At 38.2% G+C, this 18,650-nt stretch overlaps 1 protein-coding gene across 4 annotated transcripts; it reads left to right on the top strand.

The window, feature by feature from the left end:
• Window positions 1–231: 231 nt before the first annotated feature.
• On the top strand, window positions 232–17,657 carry ncaph (non-SMC condensin I complex, subunit H). 4 transcript variants are annotated; one of them, XM_054773733.1, is made up of 18 exons: window positions 232–348; window positions 966–1,188; window positions 3,039–3,129; window positions 3,877–3,969; window positions 4,332–4,449; window positions 4,539–4,678; window positions 5,516–5,705; window positions 6,159–6,241; window positions 7,069–7,253; window positions 7,418–7,563; window positions 7,701–7,807; window positions 8,632–8,751; window positions 9,753–9,860; window positions 10,831–10,968; window positions 14,138–14,248; window positions 14,387–14,463; window positions 14,711–14,786; window positions 17,436–17,657. In XM_054773733.1, the coding sequence occupies exons 2-18, from the start codon at window positions 971–973 to the stop codon at window positions 17,493–17,495; spliced, it is 2,061 nt and encodes a 686-aa protein (XP_054629708.1). In that variant the 5' UTR covers window positions 232–348; window positions 966–970; the 3' UTR covers window positions 17,496–17,657. The 4 variants fall into 4 exon arrangements, with proteins under 4 accessions (XP_054629708.1, XP_054629709.1, XP_054629707.1 ...); XM_054773734.1 differs by having other exon boundaries at window positions 272–368; XM_054773732.1 differs by lacking the exon at window positions 232–348 and having other exon boundaries at window positions 403–1,188.
• Window positions 17,658–18,650: the final 993 nt, after the last annotated feature.

Genomic DNA, 18,650 nt, shown 5'->3' with positions numbered 1-18,650 from the left:
GATCCGACGTCTATCTATGTGTATGGTCTTAATAAAGTCTATTCTTTCATGTGTAGCTTTCACAACGTCAATGGCCATCTTCGTGAGACCCCGGGTAACACTTTGAACAGTCATAAAAGGTTACCTTTTCGTAACACGAACGTTACTTGTAATTTTCCTGATTTATTTTTTCCACTAGGCAGTCGCAACTCATCTGGGCGGATGTGACGTAATTGCACATTGCGTCCGTACGTAACGTCTCGGCGCAAAAATTCAAACACTTGAGCAGGAAGAACAGACAAAGTAAACCCTGTGCTTAAAAACAAAAAAAAAACTTTTTGTACTGGATTTGAGACATTTCACCACACCGTGAGTAAGAATAACGCATGGTAAACGAAATCCGTTTATTCTGCCGTCAAAATTTGAACAATGCGTTCGTGTTTTCGATGCTATACGCTAGCATTGTTGTGCTAACGACTGCTGCTTGTATCCGAAATGACTTAGCAAATGCGTTGTTGTGGTTTTACGAAATGTGTCGTCTCCTACTGTGCCGGACTAAAATAGCTCTAAAGTAAATGTAACGTGTTTTTATAATGTCGCAGCGTTTCCTACAGTGTCGATGTTAGTTGTGCTGCCTGCTGGTTTTATGAATATTCCGGCTATTATGAGTTGCAGTTTTGCAATTAGTCAGCTCATGCAAAGGTCTTAAAAGGCCTCATAGGAACGAGACTTTTTACTGTGCGCAATAACTGTATATGTCACAAACGTCGTTTTGATGTTTTTATGTTTTAAAAAATTCTGTGTTTGGAATATAAATTATGTCGTGTGAAATTGCAATACGGCTATCAATATAACATCACTTATTAGGTCAGTTTGCTTTGCATATGGTTAAATTGTTGCTTGTAAATATGTCTCCAGACTTCGTGTATGCACATGTACAAAAATGCTGCAAGGCCTCTTGTTTTTGAGATGCTGTCTGCTTACAGCAAAGATGAGTGCAGCCTCCACACCTGTCTCCCGGGTACGCCAAGGATGGGCGTCTCCCTCTGTGAAAAACAAGGGTCTATCACCAGCCGCCTGTAGCACGCCGCTGCTCACGGCTTTCCCTGGCAATGATGACGAGAAGGAGCGACGACAACGCAGACGGTCTAGAGTCATTGACCTTCAAGCTGCGACTGAATCGTCTTTCAGTGACTCTGCAACTCACAGGTATGCAATACTGGTTTCCTGTGCACAGTTAGGGGTCACGGTGTTCTTCATCGCCGCAAATCTCAGTGTTGTGTGTGCACAGGTAAAAAGCCAGCTATTTCCGTTTGTGTCATTGTGCCATAAGAAATGTGCGCTGGGAACAAGGAAATGCGTGTCTCAAGCACTTAGTTGAATGAAGGCGTCTTCATTTTACTTTGAACACTGCAAAAAACTCAATATCTTATAAAGAATATTTGTCTTATTTGTAGTCAGCCTGTCTAAGGTTAGGATTTATTAATGCACAGCCGTCAACCTCGTGTAATATGCAATTTAGTCTTCGTAATGTCTCTTAGTAAAGTAATTATGATTTCTCTCCTTTTCTAGTAAATACTTACAGTCTGGGATGGATAAATTCATCTACAAAAGCACCTTGTAGTGTAGTCTGATGTAGTCCATCAGATCCAGTTTTGTTCCTATGCACAATGTGAATTTAAGAAATAAAACAGTTGATTATCTAAAAAATTAAACCAATTGGTCGTGCATTATTTAGTGAAATGTTTTATTTTCTTTCGTGTATTTATAATTGCTCTTTAACCAAGCAAAAATATGTTTTTTCCGATTACTCGATTAATTGAAAAACTTTTCCGTAGAATACTCAATTACCAAAATATTTGATAGCTGCAGCACTAATGCATTGTAATTACACAAAAAATATCCATTTTCTAGTTTAATTTTGTTGAAAAAATAGTCCAATTTGCCACACTTAATGTTTAGAACAGGGGATATGCTGGAGCCCATCCCAGCTGACTTCAGGTGAGAGGTAGGGTACACCCTGGACTGGTCGCCAGTCATTCGCAGGGCACATATAAACAATCATTCACTTACAGTATATGCAGACGCGTACACACAGCCATGTATGCACACAGAACATGCACAGACCTCATTGTTTCATACTTTCATTTATTCATGGTGGTCTACTATATTTGGCGAGTTATCTGAGGATTATAGATACTCTTTAAAAAAAGAAAGGAGAAAAAAAAGCACTAAAATCAATTATGCTCCTAATCGTATGTATAGTTAAGCGTGCTCTTTGACACAGAGCCCCAAACCCCTAACATTTATCGTATGGAAAATAACTCATTTTGTTTGTGTTTTTCTAAGTAAAAACAGTGGTATCACTGAATCAAATGGCCATTTAGAGGGTTAAAATAATAAAACTATTTACATGTTTGGTAGAGATTTAACCAAAAAAGTTAAAACAAATTAATCTGTTATGTTTTTATAGCAATTTTTTTTGGAGTATACTTTTTTGTCCTCTAGGAACCCAAAAGGGTGGGAAATTTAAGGGACCCCAGAGGGTAATGTACACATCATTGTACATCTAATATCTCACTATATTGTAGCATCGAGGGAGTTGCTGCTGGAGTACTCCAGCATGCCTTGCAGGCACTTTGTAAACAACAGTTAAAGTCACGTGTTTGTTGTTTGCACTTAGTCGTTAAGTGCCACATACCCATAGTTACACACATAGAACGATAGTTCGTTGTTGTGGTGTGTTAAATTACCTGTTACATGTTGTGCTGTTAGTTTTTTTTTTTTTGTTCATACCCTCAGACTACGCAGTTATAACGTCCATCTACTGGATGGAGTTGTAATGACAATCAATTCAGTCAGATCATTATAATGTGATTGTGAGCGAGATTGAGCGGATAGCGTCAAATCCTTCTGTTGCAGCTTTAAAAAAAATATAAAGCGCCGCTGTCCAAAAATGGCCCTCGGGCCGCACTTTGGACACCCTTGGTCTAACAATTTTTTTTTTTTTTTTTTTGCCTCGAGAATATACACGAGATTAAAGCAGTGTTTGCTTGCAGTGCTGCAGGGACACCGGCTGCTGTGCCCAAGTTGTCCAATGCTCAAATCTCAGAACATTACTCCACCTGCATCAAACTCTCCACCGAGAATGTAAGTATAGTTAGTGTTTTTATCAATATCCTAAAAAAAAAAAAAGTCCAAATTACAGTATAGTGTTCCATCGCTCTATCGTGGTTCATCTTTCGCAGGTTTTTTTTGGTGTGGGTTTTTTTTTCTTTTTTTTTTACAGCGTATAAACGCTGCCTGGCCCTTTAAGTGTCTTCGCTCTCCCTTCTGTCTGCACCGCCTATTGTTTTCTGCATTCTGATTGGCTGTAGACCATTGTCAATCAATCTCCTTCGTGCCTGCCATGTCATGCCATGCCATGTCTCCTGTGTCATCGCTAGCTTGCTTGCTAGCTTGTAAACGAATCTTTGGTTCGTCTGCAGCAATATGTTTTAACAAGGATACAAAAACGCTGCAGTACAGCGGAACGGCACTAGGACAAAAAGGCACGGTCACAGGAGTGAAATATGCATGAGTGACTGAATAATTTCTTGTGTTGATCATTAACATTCAAACAAAAGTTTGAACTTTTTTGAGTGTTTAAACAAGAGAAATGTGAGAAAATGTTATTGCCTGTCTGAGAAAAGTATATAAAGTGTATGGTGAGGAGTTTTACAGCCTTAAAACATATATAATAATTTGGGGGGGAAAATGGAGTTGGCTACTTTGCGGATTTCACTTATTGCGTGCTCTTTTGGGAACCTTTCCCCCGCGATAAATGAGGGAACACTGTACATAGAAGTTATTGAGTGTTATTGGTTTTACTCATGCATTGTTTTCATTTTTTGACAGAAAATTACAACAAAAAATGCCTTTGGTCTGCATCTTATTGATTACATGGCCGATATTCTCAAACAGAAAGATTCAGAGCTCACAAACTTCAAGGTATGTTGGAAGTTTGACATATTGGTGAAGTTTGCTTCTGGGAAATCCTTGTTGTATTGATGCTAATAAGAACATGTTATTATCATTGGCACAGATGTACTTTATGATTATGACATACAACGTGCATAATTTCACCTTTCTGCGTTTGCTACAATAGTGGTTTCTTTGTTTCAATGTGAGATTTGAGCTAATGGCTCAGTCACTTCTGCTGTTAACTGTGGCTTTTGCAGAAAACTGTGTTGTACCACATTTTACAATCTTAATTTGTAGACCTTTGTAAATATATGACATACTGTATGTCTAATATGAAGATGCTGACATTTCCAGGCCTCTTGTCAGTCTTTGAGTGTTTCGTCTTGCAGGTAGCAGCTGGGACACTGGATGCCAGTACTAAGATCTATGCTGTACGGGTGGATGCGGTTCATGCAGATGCCTACAGAGTACTTGGTGGCCTTGGAGCTGAAACCAAACCAGGAGAAGGTGAGAGCCCTCAATAACACTGTCTGGAGTTGATTTTTGCTTTCTTTAAAATGTAGACATTCTGAATGGTTTTGTTTGTGCAACTGTAGAAAATGCCATTCAGGTGGAAGAGCAAAATGAAGATTCGGAGGTGATGGCCAAGCAGCCAAAGAAGAAGAGGCCTCCAAAGAAGACTGTGGAACAGAATTTGAGCAACATTAACAGCGCTGAGTCTGAGAGGAAATGTGAGGTACAGTGTAATAACATCCACAACACACCTGCCAACATATGTGCATTTTTTGTACACAGCACACATTTTGACTCTTGAATACGCTTGTACACTTCACTGCTGTCCAGCATTTTGTTACATTTCAACAGTTTCAGTGTCGAGTTGAGTCTCTGCGCATAGTGTTATGTGCACCTCAAAAAAAAAATTACTTGAGCCACAGCGATGCGGACCCTTAAGGCCATGATTGTTTGGCTTGTAGTAGATTCCTGCATGTGTGTACAACTTCAGACAGCCCTCCTCCACAAATGCCTTCTCTGACAATTCCCTGTCAATATTTGCAATAAAAAATTTCACCCATTGATGAGTTCCAGCTGTAGTAATACTCCCCATCTCTCTTTACTGACCATTGTTCGCTCGCTGCGGAGGACGCTAACTAGCTAAATAGTCAACCATAGTCGTGGTTGCTCAAAGAATTGACGTCACATCACACGCTCAATGCTGACGAACAATAACGGCAGGGGTGTCCAAAGTGCGGCCCATTGCTTGTTTGTTGTTGGCACATTGTAGAAATAAAATTAAACCCCAAAAAATGTACAAAGGGCATAATGCGACAAGAAAAACTGGCTAAAAATGTGAGAAACATGTTTTTACAAAATAAAAAAAAAATGAGTGTATGTTAGACAGTAGATGTCAGACATGGTTCACTGACATGACACCGCTTTTTCCTCATTGAGCCTTCGGTTGTGTGAATTTAATTAATCAAAGCTTATTGGCTTTTGTTATTTTATAGTGTGTGTGTGTGTGTGCCACATATGCATGATACACAGTACAGTATGCCTGCTCTTGTTGCTAATCCAGGTGGACCCCATGTTCCATCGAATGGCGTCATCCTTTGATGAGAGCAGCACAGCCGGTGTGTTCTTGCCTGTTCTCTTCAGTGAGAATAGTCGCTGTGAGCTGCTCTTTCCATCCTACATGACCCTTCTGCAGTCCACTTCTTCACATTCTCCTCCACCCCCAATGGCTGTCCCTGTATCTCCATTCATGGGTAAACAAATACACTTACGCATTTATTGTTGTTCATTTAGATACCTACATACATATATAGTGGGTGGATATAGTTATTTGATCTCCTGCTTATTTTGTAGGTTTTTAACCCCCTTACCAAGACATGAACAGTACTATTTTTAATGTCCGTTTAGTGTAACAGAGAGAGAGAGAAATTCAACACAAAAAAATCCAGAAAAAGATTGAATAGTTTTTTACAAATTAATCAAATATTTATTTCATTCAATCTATTTGATAGAATATATAAAAATTCTGTATTGTTCTTATCTTTGTAAGGGGGCCAACTTACAAATTCAGCAGGGAACCAAATTCTTATTTTCTCCGCTGTATATATGGTCTGGTTGTACTGAGCAATGTTGAGGATCTTATGTGTGACCAGATTGCCTTTCTCAAGCCATATACAGTACATATACCTGTGTTGTGATTCTGGCAGCTGGACTGCAGCGTTCTCAGGAGAAGAGCTCCATTTGTCCCTCTCTGCAGGACTTTTCCTTCACAAGCTGGAACCCAGAGCAGGTCAGAGAATAGCTTGACTTCACATACAGTATATGGTATATGATTTCAATTAGAATCGTATTGTTGTAGTTTGCTGCAATGTTTACAAAATGAATGTAAAGTATTTCTCTCTGACAGCATCAGCAAAAACCTTTTTGTTTGGTACGTCTATGTAAAGGCAGATGTTTTTGTTAATAGGATTAAATTATACAAATATATATGTATACACAATGGATCCCTACGTATTTGTGACCTTGCAAATTTGCAGATTTTTGATCAAAACCCCATTGGTAAAGCTTCAGTTGCACAGAAAGGCATCCAAGACTAATTGCTTGGTATTTACACCCTTACTCACACATCACAAACCAACAGGCACTTAGTAACAAGTGGAACACACAATGTAACTGCACCACACAGACTATGCGGGTATCAAAATGGATGCCTACACACTAATATGCATACTATTTTAAACTAATTTACTGCATGCTGGGAAGCCCAAGTCCAAGAAAGCTGCCCAGCATGCCTTGCGGGTTATAATTTTAATTTTTGATTGCACTGTGAGGGAGGGAGGTGTTTGGTTTAATGACCTGTTGGTTTGTCGCAAATAGACATTTTTATGGGCGTCTCAATTACTTGTGGTTTTTCGCCCCATGAATAGCAGGGATCTGCAGTATATATTGTAGTGTCTTCTAGTAATTGATATTTTAGAAATTAGAAGATTCCAAAAATATTTCTGACTCGCAATACAGCATGCTGGAGACCCCTGTCTAAATTAGTTTTTGTTGGGAAGTGCGCACATCCTGCCTGTCGAGTTGAACCTAACACCACTGATATTTGTCGTCCTTCAGACAATGAATCAACTCTTGGAGAAGATGAAGCAGGGTGAACACGTGTTTGACGTCAATGCTGAACCTGAACCCGAAGTTGAAGAGGATTACCCCGAATTTGATGGCGACTATGAGGATGATGACTGTGAGGAGGGGATGAAGGAACACAAAGAGGGTTGTGAGGCCTCAGGCTCTGGAAAAGGACGGTGAGAACCTTGGTTTAAGAATAACAGTGCAGCCATTTTTGTGTTGTTCTCAATTTGATATTTATGATTTATTCTAACGACTATCAGCAGTAAATACCATTTGCATGGTTTACATCAGAGCTTGTTGCTTGAGTAAATAAATTGCACTTTCTATGGTGGTCCAGTGATGTGGTTCCAATTGGAGAGGCCGATATCACCACAATGTGCCTGCAGCTGTCCTCTCAGCCTAGAGAGTATTCGTACTTCAGCCCCAGGACAATGGCCACGTGGGCAGGACCGGGCTACTGGCAGTTCAAGCCAAAGCACAAGTGTGAGTGAAATGAAGCAAATCACTCTACTAATACTAGTACTAATGTACACCATCACCAGATACTACAATAATACATCATCACACTTTGTATTGTGTTCTGCATGCCTTAACTACTTCATTTAAATGTCCCCCATTAGTGGACCATTTGCCCGACAAGGAGATGCGTAAAAAGAAGCCCAAGAAGGCTTTTGAAATGGATTTCCATGCGGATGTCAATTTTGACACCTACTTCCGTACCACAAGAGTGAGTAACTTTTTTTTTCTTCCTCTTTTATGGGATAGAGCATAGAAAACCTGTTTACGACCTTCTAAATACGTTTTTAGGAGTTCCCTTTATAAGACTATAATAATAACATAACTGCAATTGGCTGGCGACCAGTCCAGGATCTACCCCGCCCCTCGCCCAAAGTCAGCTGGGATAGGCTCCAGTATACACCCACAACTCTAGAGAGAAAATGGATGGATAAGAACATAATTAAAAACAATAAGCCATTTAAGACATAATTAAGACTTGCGCATGTGTGTTGCTGTAAATGTGTTCCTGTGCTAGGGGAGCTGATTTAGGGAAGGATAGGAAGTGACATTGGGGGTCTTACTTGGCATGGGTTACGGCCGCAACAACAGCCCATGTTAACTATTGTTGCGCCTTCTTATTGTGCATTTTAATGCTCGAAAATGCTTAATTTAGGCAAAAAATATGTAAAATGTACTTAAATATGCATATTTTTTGACTAATAATAGGCCATAATCAACCATGAAACAGCGATGATTTATAATTATGCTTTTGAAATCTGATCAAGTGAAGTCACGAAATGCAAGGCGTGAAGTGGCGAGGGACGACTTTACTGCTATTATTAACAAGTTAGTCATGTTCTCATCCTGTTTTCTACACATTTAGAGTTGTTTGGCTGACAGTTTCCAAACTATAATGCAGTACTTTGGTCTCTCGCCATAGCAAGAAAGCATTTAGCTGTGTGAATGGCTTTCATTGCACCTCCAGCGAGAGAGTCATGTTGAACCAGTGAAGTATCTGTGCTCAATCTGACATCTTCCCTCCCTTTTTCATAGGCAGCCACCACTATCAGCAAGTCAGCCCTCAGTTCCAGCAACAAGAAAACAGTCCTACCAGCAGACTTCCAGTTTCCCCCAGAGACTCTCGCCCAGCTGCGCCTAAAACCCTCCATGTCGGTGAGGCCTAAATACCAGTGCCACCCTGCATATTCCGTTTATGATTTATATATTACGCACAACTGAAATGTATATGCATGTGCACTTTTTACACATCATTCATCCATATTTCAGCCATCTGTATAATGCACAGTTGTCCAAAGTGCGGCACAGGGCATATTCCAAAAAACATATGTTAAAGTAGAACTCACTTAAGTCGATCCTGTTTATGTCAACAACCTGTCTGTTGACCAACTCATCAAGTCCTAGTCTACCATGTTTTTCTTATTACCAAAAAGTGCCCACTTAAATCGATGTTGACATACTGTATATGGTCGACCGCTTTTGTTGACATACAATTTAAATTTTTTGGGTTAGTTAATTTCTACGTGTGTTGTTAACTCCATTATTGCTAAGAAGCATGACATGACAACAGCAGCATAGTTAACAGCATGTCTAGTTAAACAGCATTAAAACATGCAAACAGTGAGCTTCAAAATAAAAGCATGACTATATTAACCTATTTCCATCACCTCTTAGATTTTTGCATGTACAAAATCTTTGTCACTGTAGTCCGGACATACAACACAATTACCACAGCAGCTCTGTTCGGTAGTATAATAATATCATATGAAAACACAAAAATCTAAAATAAAATGTGCACAAATGGAGGAAACTTTAGTCAAGTCAAAAGTAAATGTACAAGCTATGGCTAGTTTTGGTTTGAGTTTTGGTTATGTCGGACATTAACTGGTTGGTTACACTGTATTAGATGTTACCTTAATTTGCTTTGTCACCTATAACACAAAGCTAAGATGTTGTTTTGTTCAGATAGCTTAGCATGTATTGACCTATACTGGATTGCTTTTAGCAGCTTTCATGTACAAAATGTATCAAAGTGGTCCCCGGAATACTTGAATTTTTCTGCATGGGGCCTCAGAGGGAAACGTTTGGACGCCCCTGGTATTCTAACAAAGATGGATACACTTGAAAATAAAATGCTGGTGTTTGTTTGACTGTAGTTATGTCAAGAAGCACAGAAGAGACTGTCTGGAGAACTGGAAGAGGGCATTGGCGACTATGACTACAACAATGCCAACGATACGGCCAACTTTTGTCCGGGTCTTCAGGTATGACATTTCATTTTATTTGCTTTCCAAAAGAGTATTCCCATAAATGTGAAATACTCATTTCAGTCTCTGACGGAGAATAAAGTCTTCTCTCTGTACGATCCCCACTTATCACTGGGGTTTCGACACAGGACCACCAGCAAATGGCGAAATAGCACAAGAAATTTCTATTTTTCACACAAGGCTAATTCCGCCTCGCCCTCCAAACCCCCCTGCTAGCTTGATGTTGGTGTTCTCCTCTGATTTTAGTTCAACATTTGCAATAAATGTGGCTATTTTTTAATTATTAGATTAGAACCCTCCCCTAGCCTCTTCAATATGCCTCACACACTTATTAAATGTATTTAAAACAGGTTGACACAGTGTAGGGGTTATGTAGAACTTTCAGTTTTCAGCAACTATGGTGAGTTCAAGTTTCAACGCTTGATGAAAAAACATTATGAGTGAAGCATAAGGACATAAAGATGTAAAAGTTTGGGCTTTTTTAAACAGTGGTACATGATCGCTGTACCTCTTGCCTTTATTATTATTAAAAATGATAACCAATTTATGGTGGATGAGATGTGTTTTACCAAAATTCAGCTAATTTGCAGCGCCATGCATGCTGAATTGCAAAAGTGCGGGGAGCCGCTGTATGTTGCACGACACAGAGAAGCAGACCACACATATTGTAGGGATGGAGACAAGTACCGATTGTTACAGTGATAGGGTGCACCAACGGTACGCACGGCTCAGTCTACGGGTGGCTTTCTTGGGTGCCTTTCTCGAGGGTAGTAGAGAGTAGGAAAGCAGACGAGCATCTTTCTAATAACTAGTTGCTGTTTTTACTTTTTTGTCTGCAGCAGGATTTGAGGAATGGTTCTCAAAGCCCTAAGCCCTTTGGGACTGTACTACTGTTCACTTTTTCATCCCATTTTGTATGCCTTCATTTATCTAAAACAAATACATCTTCCCTCGTTGTCTCAATTAGGCTGGTGACAGTGATGAAGAAGCGGAAGGCTTTCCAGACTCTGATGATACACAACCCTCAGGTGAAAGCTTTCCACCACCTTCACAAGACGGCGTCTCCACCTACGGTGAGGACGATCTTGTACCTGAACCACACAAGGTATGTATTTGTAAAGTGTTCTCTCACTTTACATGCAATAACAGCCCCAGGGGTTTGATGACCTATTATTGGGGCATTTATCTATATGTCTAAAATGAATATTTGATCATGTTTTGTCATTTCTTTCTAAATTAAGAACAGTTTACCTCATCTGACTAAAAGTCTCTATGCGCCAGAAACCCAAAATGTGCGAACGGACAAAAATATTCAGACCTATAAAAAGTGGAGTACGCACACATTCACGCAATATGTGGTTTATTGATTCCATCTTGGGGAGAAGTGTGTGTACGCAATTCCGCCTCAAGTTTCGCCCTTTCCATGGCTCTACTTCACCGTAGAAGTTTTTTTTGTTTTTTTTACCTTTACCCTGTGTGGTGCAGTGTGTACAGCAATGTACAATGTGTGTTATGTTATTTTGTGTGGCTTGAAAATGTATTAGTCAATGCAAAGTACAGTAACTCATGAATGTGGCGTCCATGTTTAAAGAGCCTTGATTGGTGTAATCACAGCTGGTGGAAAGATGATGTGAATGAAGGAGCGGACTTTCACGGAAATGGAGGTGGGAATACTGGTAAAAGTGTCATATTTGGAAGACACGGCAGTGGCATAACAAATGAAACAAAGGTTGAGTGACAGCACATCCGCTGGCATCGCTGTGAATGGAGGTGGGCCAACAGAGGAAAAACTTTTTAAAAAATTTAAAAAGTGGTCCGCACACATTTCCATTTTTAGTGAGCATGTTTTTACATTTTTCCTAATTGATACCACATTTTAAATTAATACAAGCTTAGCAAAATTTAAAGGCGACTGCAATGACTCAAAATGGATATGAAGTTATGTCGAAAATGAATTGCTGTAATTCCAGACAGATATTTAAAAAAAATATTGAACTTAATGATGACATTAACACCATCAAAATATTAGCTATATTATAATTATTTTATGAGGAAGTCATATTGTGTGTTAGTTCAAAGCAAGACAAAAGAAAACCCCATCATTTGTAGAAAAGGAATGAGTGTACGCACGCGGCCCTGACACTATCCACACAAATAAAGGCCGTGCATGGTAAATAAATGTTGCTATTGATGACATACTTGACATCTGCAACAAAAACCTTTTTTTTTGATAAACTGCAAAGAAAAGCGAGAAACAGAGCACTAAGGACATATTAGCTCTGTGTCTTGTAAACTTAAACCCTATAGAATTATTTCATTGACAATTCGATGTTTGTTATAATTAATATTAATCACATAATATTATCATTATTATAAAATAAAATAAAATAATGAAATATTCAAGCACTGTGTTGTGTTTTTCATATATCTTTCAGTCCAGATACTAGACGCTCATGCGCAATGGTTTGGTTTGGTTTGGTTTGGTTTAGTTTATTTGAACATGAGGGTTACAATGGAATACATCTCGTGAATCATTCTTTGACAGTTCCACATGTCCAAAAGGAGTAGGAAGAAGCAAAGCTTATTTAATCCTACCCCCCATCCATTCTACATCTAGTACAGTACATGTAGTTCACTTCCTGGATTCCATGTCATGTTTTCAGTGATAGTCAGGATAACACATAATAGATAACGGTGAGATAACCCTCCCCCCCAAAAAAGAAAGAACATTCATAATAATGATAATAATGATGACAATACTAAATAAATAAATAAGAACAAAGCTTTTTTTTTTTTTCCTTTCCTTCTTTTTTTTTTAAACACAACAAAGAAAATTATAAAAAAAAAATAATAATAATAAATAAATAAATAAATAAAATTTAATTAAATAAAAAAAATTTAAAAAAATAATATAAAAAAATATATAAAATAAAATTAAAAAAATAAAATAAAATAAAATAACAAACCTGACAGAACAATCAGGACTCTTCTGCCTTGTATTTAGCAAACATCAACTGCTTTATTGTTTTTTGAATTTGCTCATCTCTGTACATTGTTTGAGTTCTTTACTTTACTTTGGTGTTTATGATAAATGACAAATGATATCCATTAGTGTCATGTAAAAAAAACACTTTCCATAAATGTTTTAAAGTCAGTAACTGCATGATATTTTCATGCAATGATGGATAAAACACATACTTTGCATGGAAAACACCGTACGCAGCTTTTCGGTCCCGTTTTGTGTGTACGCAAGCTTTATAGATGAGGCCCCTGATCAGCACATCTAATGTAGAAGTTAGGTAGGGATATTCATCTTTCAGGGGAAATTTAATTTAATTGGTTTAAAATTTTAAATTTAATTGGTTCCAGACCCGACAGTGATAAATGAATTCCCACAAAGTATGATTCCTTATTTATAAATGGAATACTTTCATTGTTACAGCATAGATAACCCGCTAACAGCCTTTTAAATGTTTAACATTATGAGAGCCCTCTAGACATGCAGTAACGACCCTATGGTCACCTTTACACTCATATTACCCAATACAGTAGACGTAATAAGAGAAAATAGGACATTTAAGACTAAGACTAATGTGCTGTGCTAGGGGACAGGAAGTGACAACAGGGATTCAGAGTTGAGTTTTAGCGTGGCGTGGGTTACGGCCGCAACGTTACCTCTTGGGGATTGTTGCGCTTTTTGTGAGGTCATGCAAACCTGCAATAAAAGCCTGTTGTCCCGGTGATCAAGTCTGGTGCTTGTGTGTCTCACCGAACATTACAGTAACATTACTGACACCTAGTGACCAGTGTAGAATACTGCATATCACAACGTCTTGGAATGTGTCTTATATTTGTATTTCAGTTCATTTAGTCATTTTTACACTTGGAAATGCTTATATGTAGAATTTGCTTAAATATGCATTTTTTAAATTAATAATAGGCTGCATTCAACTATGATTTATTAATTAATATGTATTTGAAAAGCCGTAATGTGATTTTTATTTTATTGTGTTTTATTTAAATGTATTTTTTAAATGATTGTATGTTTGTGGGAGTTGTCCAATGTTGAAAAAGAAAAAAAGGTGCCGGCAAAGCCTGCGGTGGGATCACAACGTGCTGTTCTCTAGCAAGGACCTGAATGGCAAAATTTCACAGAAAGACACCGTGTACTTTTTTGTGCAATTCTGTGCTGGTCCTTGCCTGCCCTCTAGGGGTGGTCGATGTGCACTGACGCCACGCTGGATGTAAATGCTGTCTTTCACCTTTCCTTGAAGGTCAACAAAATAGAAATCAACTACACAAAAACAGCCAAGAAAATGGACATGAAGAGACTCAAGAGTAGCATGTGGACTCTTCTAACTGAAAGCCCAGAAAAACCCGCCAAGGTACATCTTTGTGCTTGACTACAACCCAGTTCATTTTCTCATCAGCGTGTTGCACACTGTCCTTTCTTTTCCGTTGCATACAACAATAGGAGTGCAAACATATGTTTTGTTCATTGTTTATGTATTTTTGTTATGTAGGAGGTGGAAGCTGTGGACAAGCCTGAAGTTTGTGGGGACAAAGTCTTCAGTCAGACCACAAAGACGCTGCTTCAGCGGTATAATCTCTTACAAACATTTCTAACTGCACCACTGAGAGGCAATTAGTGGATGACTCAGGATTAATATTGAATGATTTGCGTCCCAAAGTCATCATCATAAATTTGTTTTTGTTTGTGTACCAAAGAACTAGACAAGGTAATAAGCACAGAAATAGACAATGCTGAAGCTCTTTAACATGTTTGTTGGTATCCACTTCATTATTCAAAGTGATGTTTTAATTTGTTTTGCTTTGTGCTGGTCTAGACTGCCCAACACGATGGCTCAGAACCTGTCGGTGCCGTTGGCGTTTGTTGCACTGCTTCATCTTGCAAATGAAAAGGTGAGTGAGGTTTCTCGAGTGCACAAATGCTGATGTTCCACTTCAGTGTTTCGCACAGGTTTACAATCTATTTGTGGTGTTAGTGGTTTGCAAGTGAGGATTTGGGGGGTGGAGGGACGTAATGACATTATTGTCGAATTTGCATAATTGACCATGAAGCACTTGCAAAAAGTAAGTAAAAGACAAGAAAAAGCAAAACAAATGGAGGGGGGGGGCCTACAGCAGCACACGCCAAGTAGTGTTGGGTCTGGTTTAGAAATTATTATGACAGTTATGGTGTTTCTTTATTACCCGGGGTACTTTTAGACACAGAATTTATGTACCTGAATTTTTTGCGTTTGAGTTTAGTCAATTGATTTTTTTTTTTTTCAATGATTTTAAGATGAAAATGTAATTTAGTAAAAAAAAATGTATAAGCATGTGTTTTGAAATTTAGCTCATTAAAATAAGGAGTTTAAAGGTTCAGTTTGGTAAAATACGGTGTTTTAAAAATTCACTTCAATTCAGTGCAAATGGGTTCCAATTCACATGTACACTTCTGGGTAATTAAGACTGAATCAACTGATTGTGTCTCGGAGTCAGCCAATCAGGCATACAGTGCATAGTCACATGTCATGGGTTTTGCGCAAACCGGAAAGTTTTGAAACATCCAAATTATTTGCACTCAATTTTTATGAACTGATGCTTCATAAACCGCATTTTAAAACATTTGTATTTTAACGAACGGAAGTTTTAAACATATGTATTTTGTTTAGGAATTTATATTCAAAGGCATTTTCAGCATAATCTAATGGAAAAATTAATTGAATTCAGTGTCTGAAAAAAAATCTTTGATAGTAAAGAACCAAATTAATCTTTGACACCAGTGCCAAATCGTTATTTTTAATACGACGGTGCTTAAAAAAAAAAAAGGAAAACATACATATTTTGTTCACAACAATGCCCTTTTATTTTGATGGAATTTTGTAACATGGAAGTTGAACAAAATTGTCATTTAAATACTTCAATAATATAAATAAAATGATAACTAAGCGATAAATTAACCAATATGAAATGAAATCCCCAACTAATTTTCCTAATTATCACAGCAATACACAACACAGGGAATGTGCATTGAGTGAATACAAACTGCAGTACGTTTAGAGCATACATTCTGCACTATTTAAACAGAAATTGATAACTGAACACAATTGTAGCGATGTTAGACTACCACGACAACTGTGTTAGCTAGGTAATGCTGCATGCAAGAGTCGTGTATTCGTTGAGCAAAATGTAGAGTTATAACATTACTTGTACAATATCATCTTCAAGCACTTGTTGCAGGCAGCTGGGTCTGCATTGATTTATCACCGAAATGAGACGCGGATATCTACCTAGTTTTTCAATCCGGTTACCACCGTTAACGTCTGCACTGGTGCAATTACGATACAGTGTTTCCGTATGCATCCCTGTCGAGAAGAGCAATATGTGCTTAGTCTCCAAAAGTCTCTAGATTTGTCAATAGTCACGTTTTTTTTTTTTAAGAGTATGTAGAGAGGTCTGATTATTTGCTAAATATAGCGATAAAGTCACTAAGTTTGCAATTCTCTGGCAAACCAGACCTGTACATGAGCGAGTGCAAACAGGTAGCACCAAATCTATTTGTGGCGGGCCATCACAAATAATGAATGTATGGGAAACACTGCAGTTACCTACTTAAAATGTGTTTTAAAAAAAAAAAAAAAAAAAAGAGTAATCCCTCCGCATTTCACACTTCAAATTTTGTGGCTTGACTATCGCAGGTTTTCAAAAATCGTTGTTATTGTTAGTCAAAAAGGATGCATTTTGAAGAAAAGTTTACATATTTTTTCCTAATTCTAAGCATTTAAATATCAGTAAAATAGAAATATAATGCCAAATATAAAGCATTCAAAGACATTGATGATGATATGTAGTATTCTACACTGGTCACTAGGTGTCAGTAATGTTACTGTAATATTCGGTGCGACACACAAGCTCCAGACTGCAACTTTTACTTGTATTGCAGGTTTCGGTGATCCCACAACAGCCACAATAATCCCTAATACAGGGTCCTGTTGTGGCCATAGCCCACGCCAAGCTAAAACTCAACTCTGAACCCCGGACGCCACTTCCTGCTTGCCCTCACACTCAGCTCTTTTAGTCCCAAAACACATGTACAGAAACAAAGTCTTATTTATGTCTTAAATGGCATATTTTCTCTTTTTATGTCTACTACATTGGGTAATACGAGTGTAAAGATGACTATAGGGGTGTTATTTCTTGTCTAGAGGGGTCTAATAATGTTAAAAACCGTATTTAGAAGTTTGCAAACGGGTTTTCGATGCTCTTACTACAAAAATATTCCATTTGTGATGAAGGAATCCTACTTAGCAGAAATTCACTGATCACCGCGATAAATGCTGGAATACCATAGCCTTATTTATGTTTATTGGCGTCTCAAATTATCAGTACATAGCATTTAGCAAAATAAATGTTTTCAGAGTTGGTCCAGAAGTGTAAAGAGTGAAAATATTTACTTTTATCACATTTTGCAAAACCCCATTTAACTCCTGATTTATGTCCTGATTGCGTTGTGACTATTTTTGCTGACTCAAGCGGCAGAAAATAATAATTGTTCTGTTTGTGTAGAATTTGGAGCTGGTGAAGGTTGATGACATGTCAGACATCATCATCAGACAAGGCCGCTGAGGATGGAATGAATGAAGAAAGGTTCATTTTTATATGTATATATTTTGTACCCCATCTCCATTTACGTGATGTCTAATGTCTCTGCAGCACGCCATTGTTCAGTCATTTCTTTATTCTGTACTGTTGATGTTGTGTCCTGTATAAACATGAACAACCGTGTACGTACACAAGTATATTGTAAGCAATAAAATCATTTTTCTAAAAATGCTTCCGTTGGCGAGTTGGGTGACAGTCTGGGGGGTTGCAATATAGCGACAACGCTGCACCTCTCATTCCACTTGCAAATTTTCAAGAAGGTTATATTCTTTCTCTTAAAAAAACTGTTAATGTAAGTTGTAAAGGGAAAATCTACTTTGGGCTCCAAAATAGACAATAGATGAGGCAAGATCTTTGAGAATAAAGAGAGGTACAATTTAACACATTTGCATTTTCACACTGGCTACCATGATGGAAACCCCCACTTCACAAGATGCTTGCGATGCAGTCCTCGGAGGAGGATGAGATTCTCCCAAGTGACTTTTCTGAGAGCCTGCAGGGATCGGATGAAGAGGGTCTTTCGAGCTCGCAGGAGGACAAGGATGAGCTCAACAAGGACACAGCTGGAATTGGCTGGCAGAGCCTGACCGCTCGCTCATGTGGGGTGTCAGTCGGTTCTCTGTTTTCATTTACGAATGTGACCTTCATGTGTAAAGTGCCATGAGATAACTGCTGTTGCGATTTAATTGAATTGAAACTGAATTGAATTGCGTGAATGCTCGATTTGGTCCGTGTGGATGTCTTTAAAAATGTATTTTTTTCATATGATATCGGGTGTATGTTCCATTCGTATACAGTATGTTTGTTAGGTAGATTACTTCTTCCTGTTCAAGTTCATATCGGATTCATACTGAGTGTTGGACCACATCGACTCATACAAGCTTCGAAAGTTAAGTCCAACTTTAAGCCTTTCAAACTGAAGAATCGTAGCTTCAGGACAAAATAAAAGGTATGTAGGATATACATTAACTTTAATATGTATCTGCAGATGACATTTTGTTAAAATCTGCAAAATATGTTCATTTTGGCCATGCAATGTAGTGTGCCGTGGAAACAAATAGTGTGCTACTGCACTGCGAGAGCCAGGCCTGTACGTGAAAATTATGACACGTTAGTTTC

Source organism: Dunckerocampus dactyliophorus, chromosome 4 (assembly GCF_027744805.1).
Source record: "Dunckerocampus dactyliophorus isolate RoL2022-P2 chromosome 4, RoL_Ddac_1.1, whole genome shotgun sequence".
In the NCBI taxonomy this organism is placed as follows: Eukaryota; Metazoa; Chordata; class Actinopteri; order Syngnathiformes; family Syngnathidae; genus Dunckerocampus; species Dunckerocampus dactyliophorus.
This window is presented reverse-complemented; position numbering and strand designations above follow the sequence as displayed.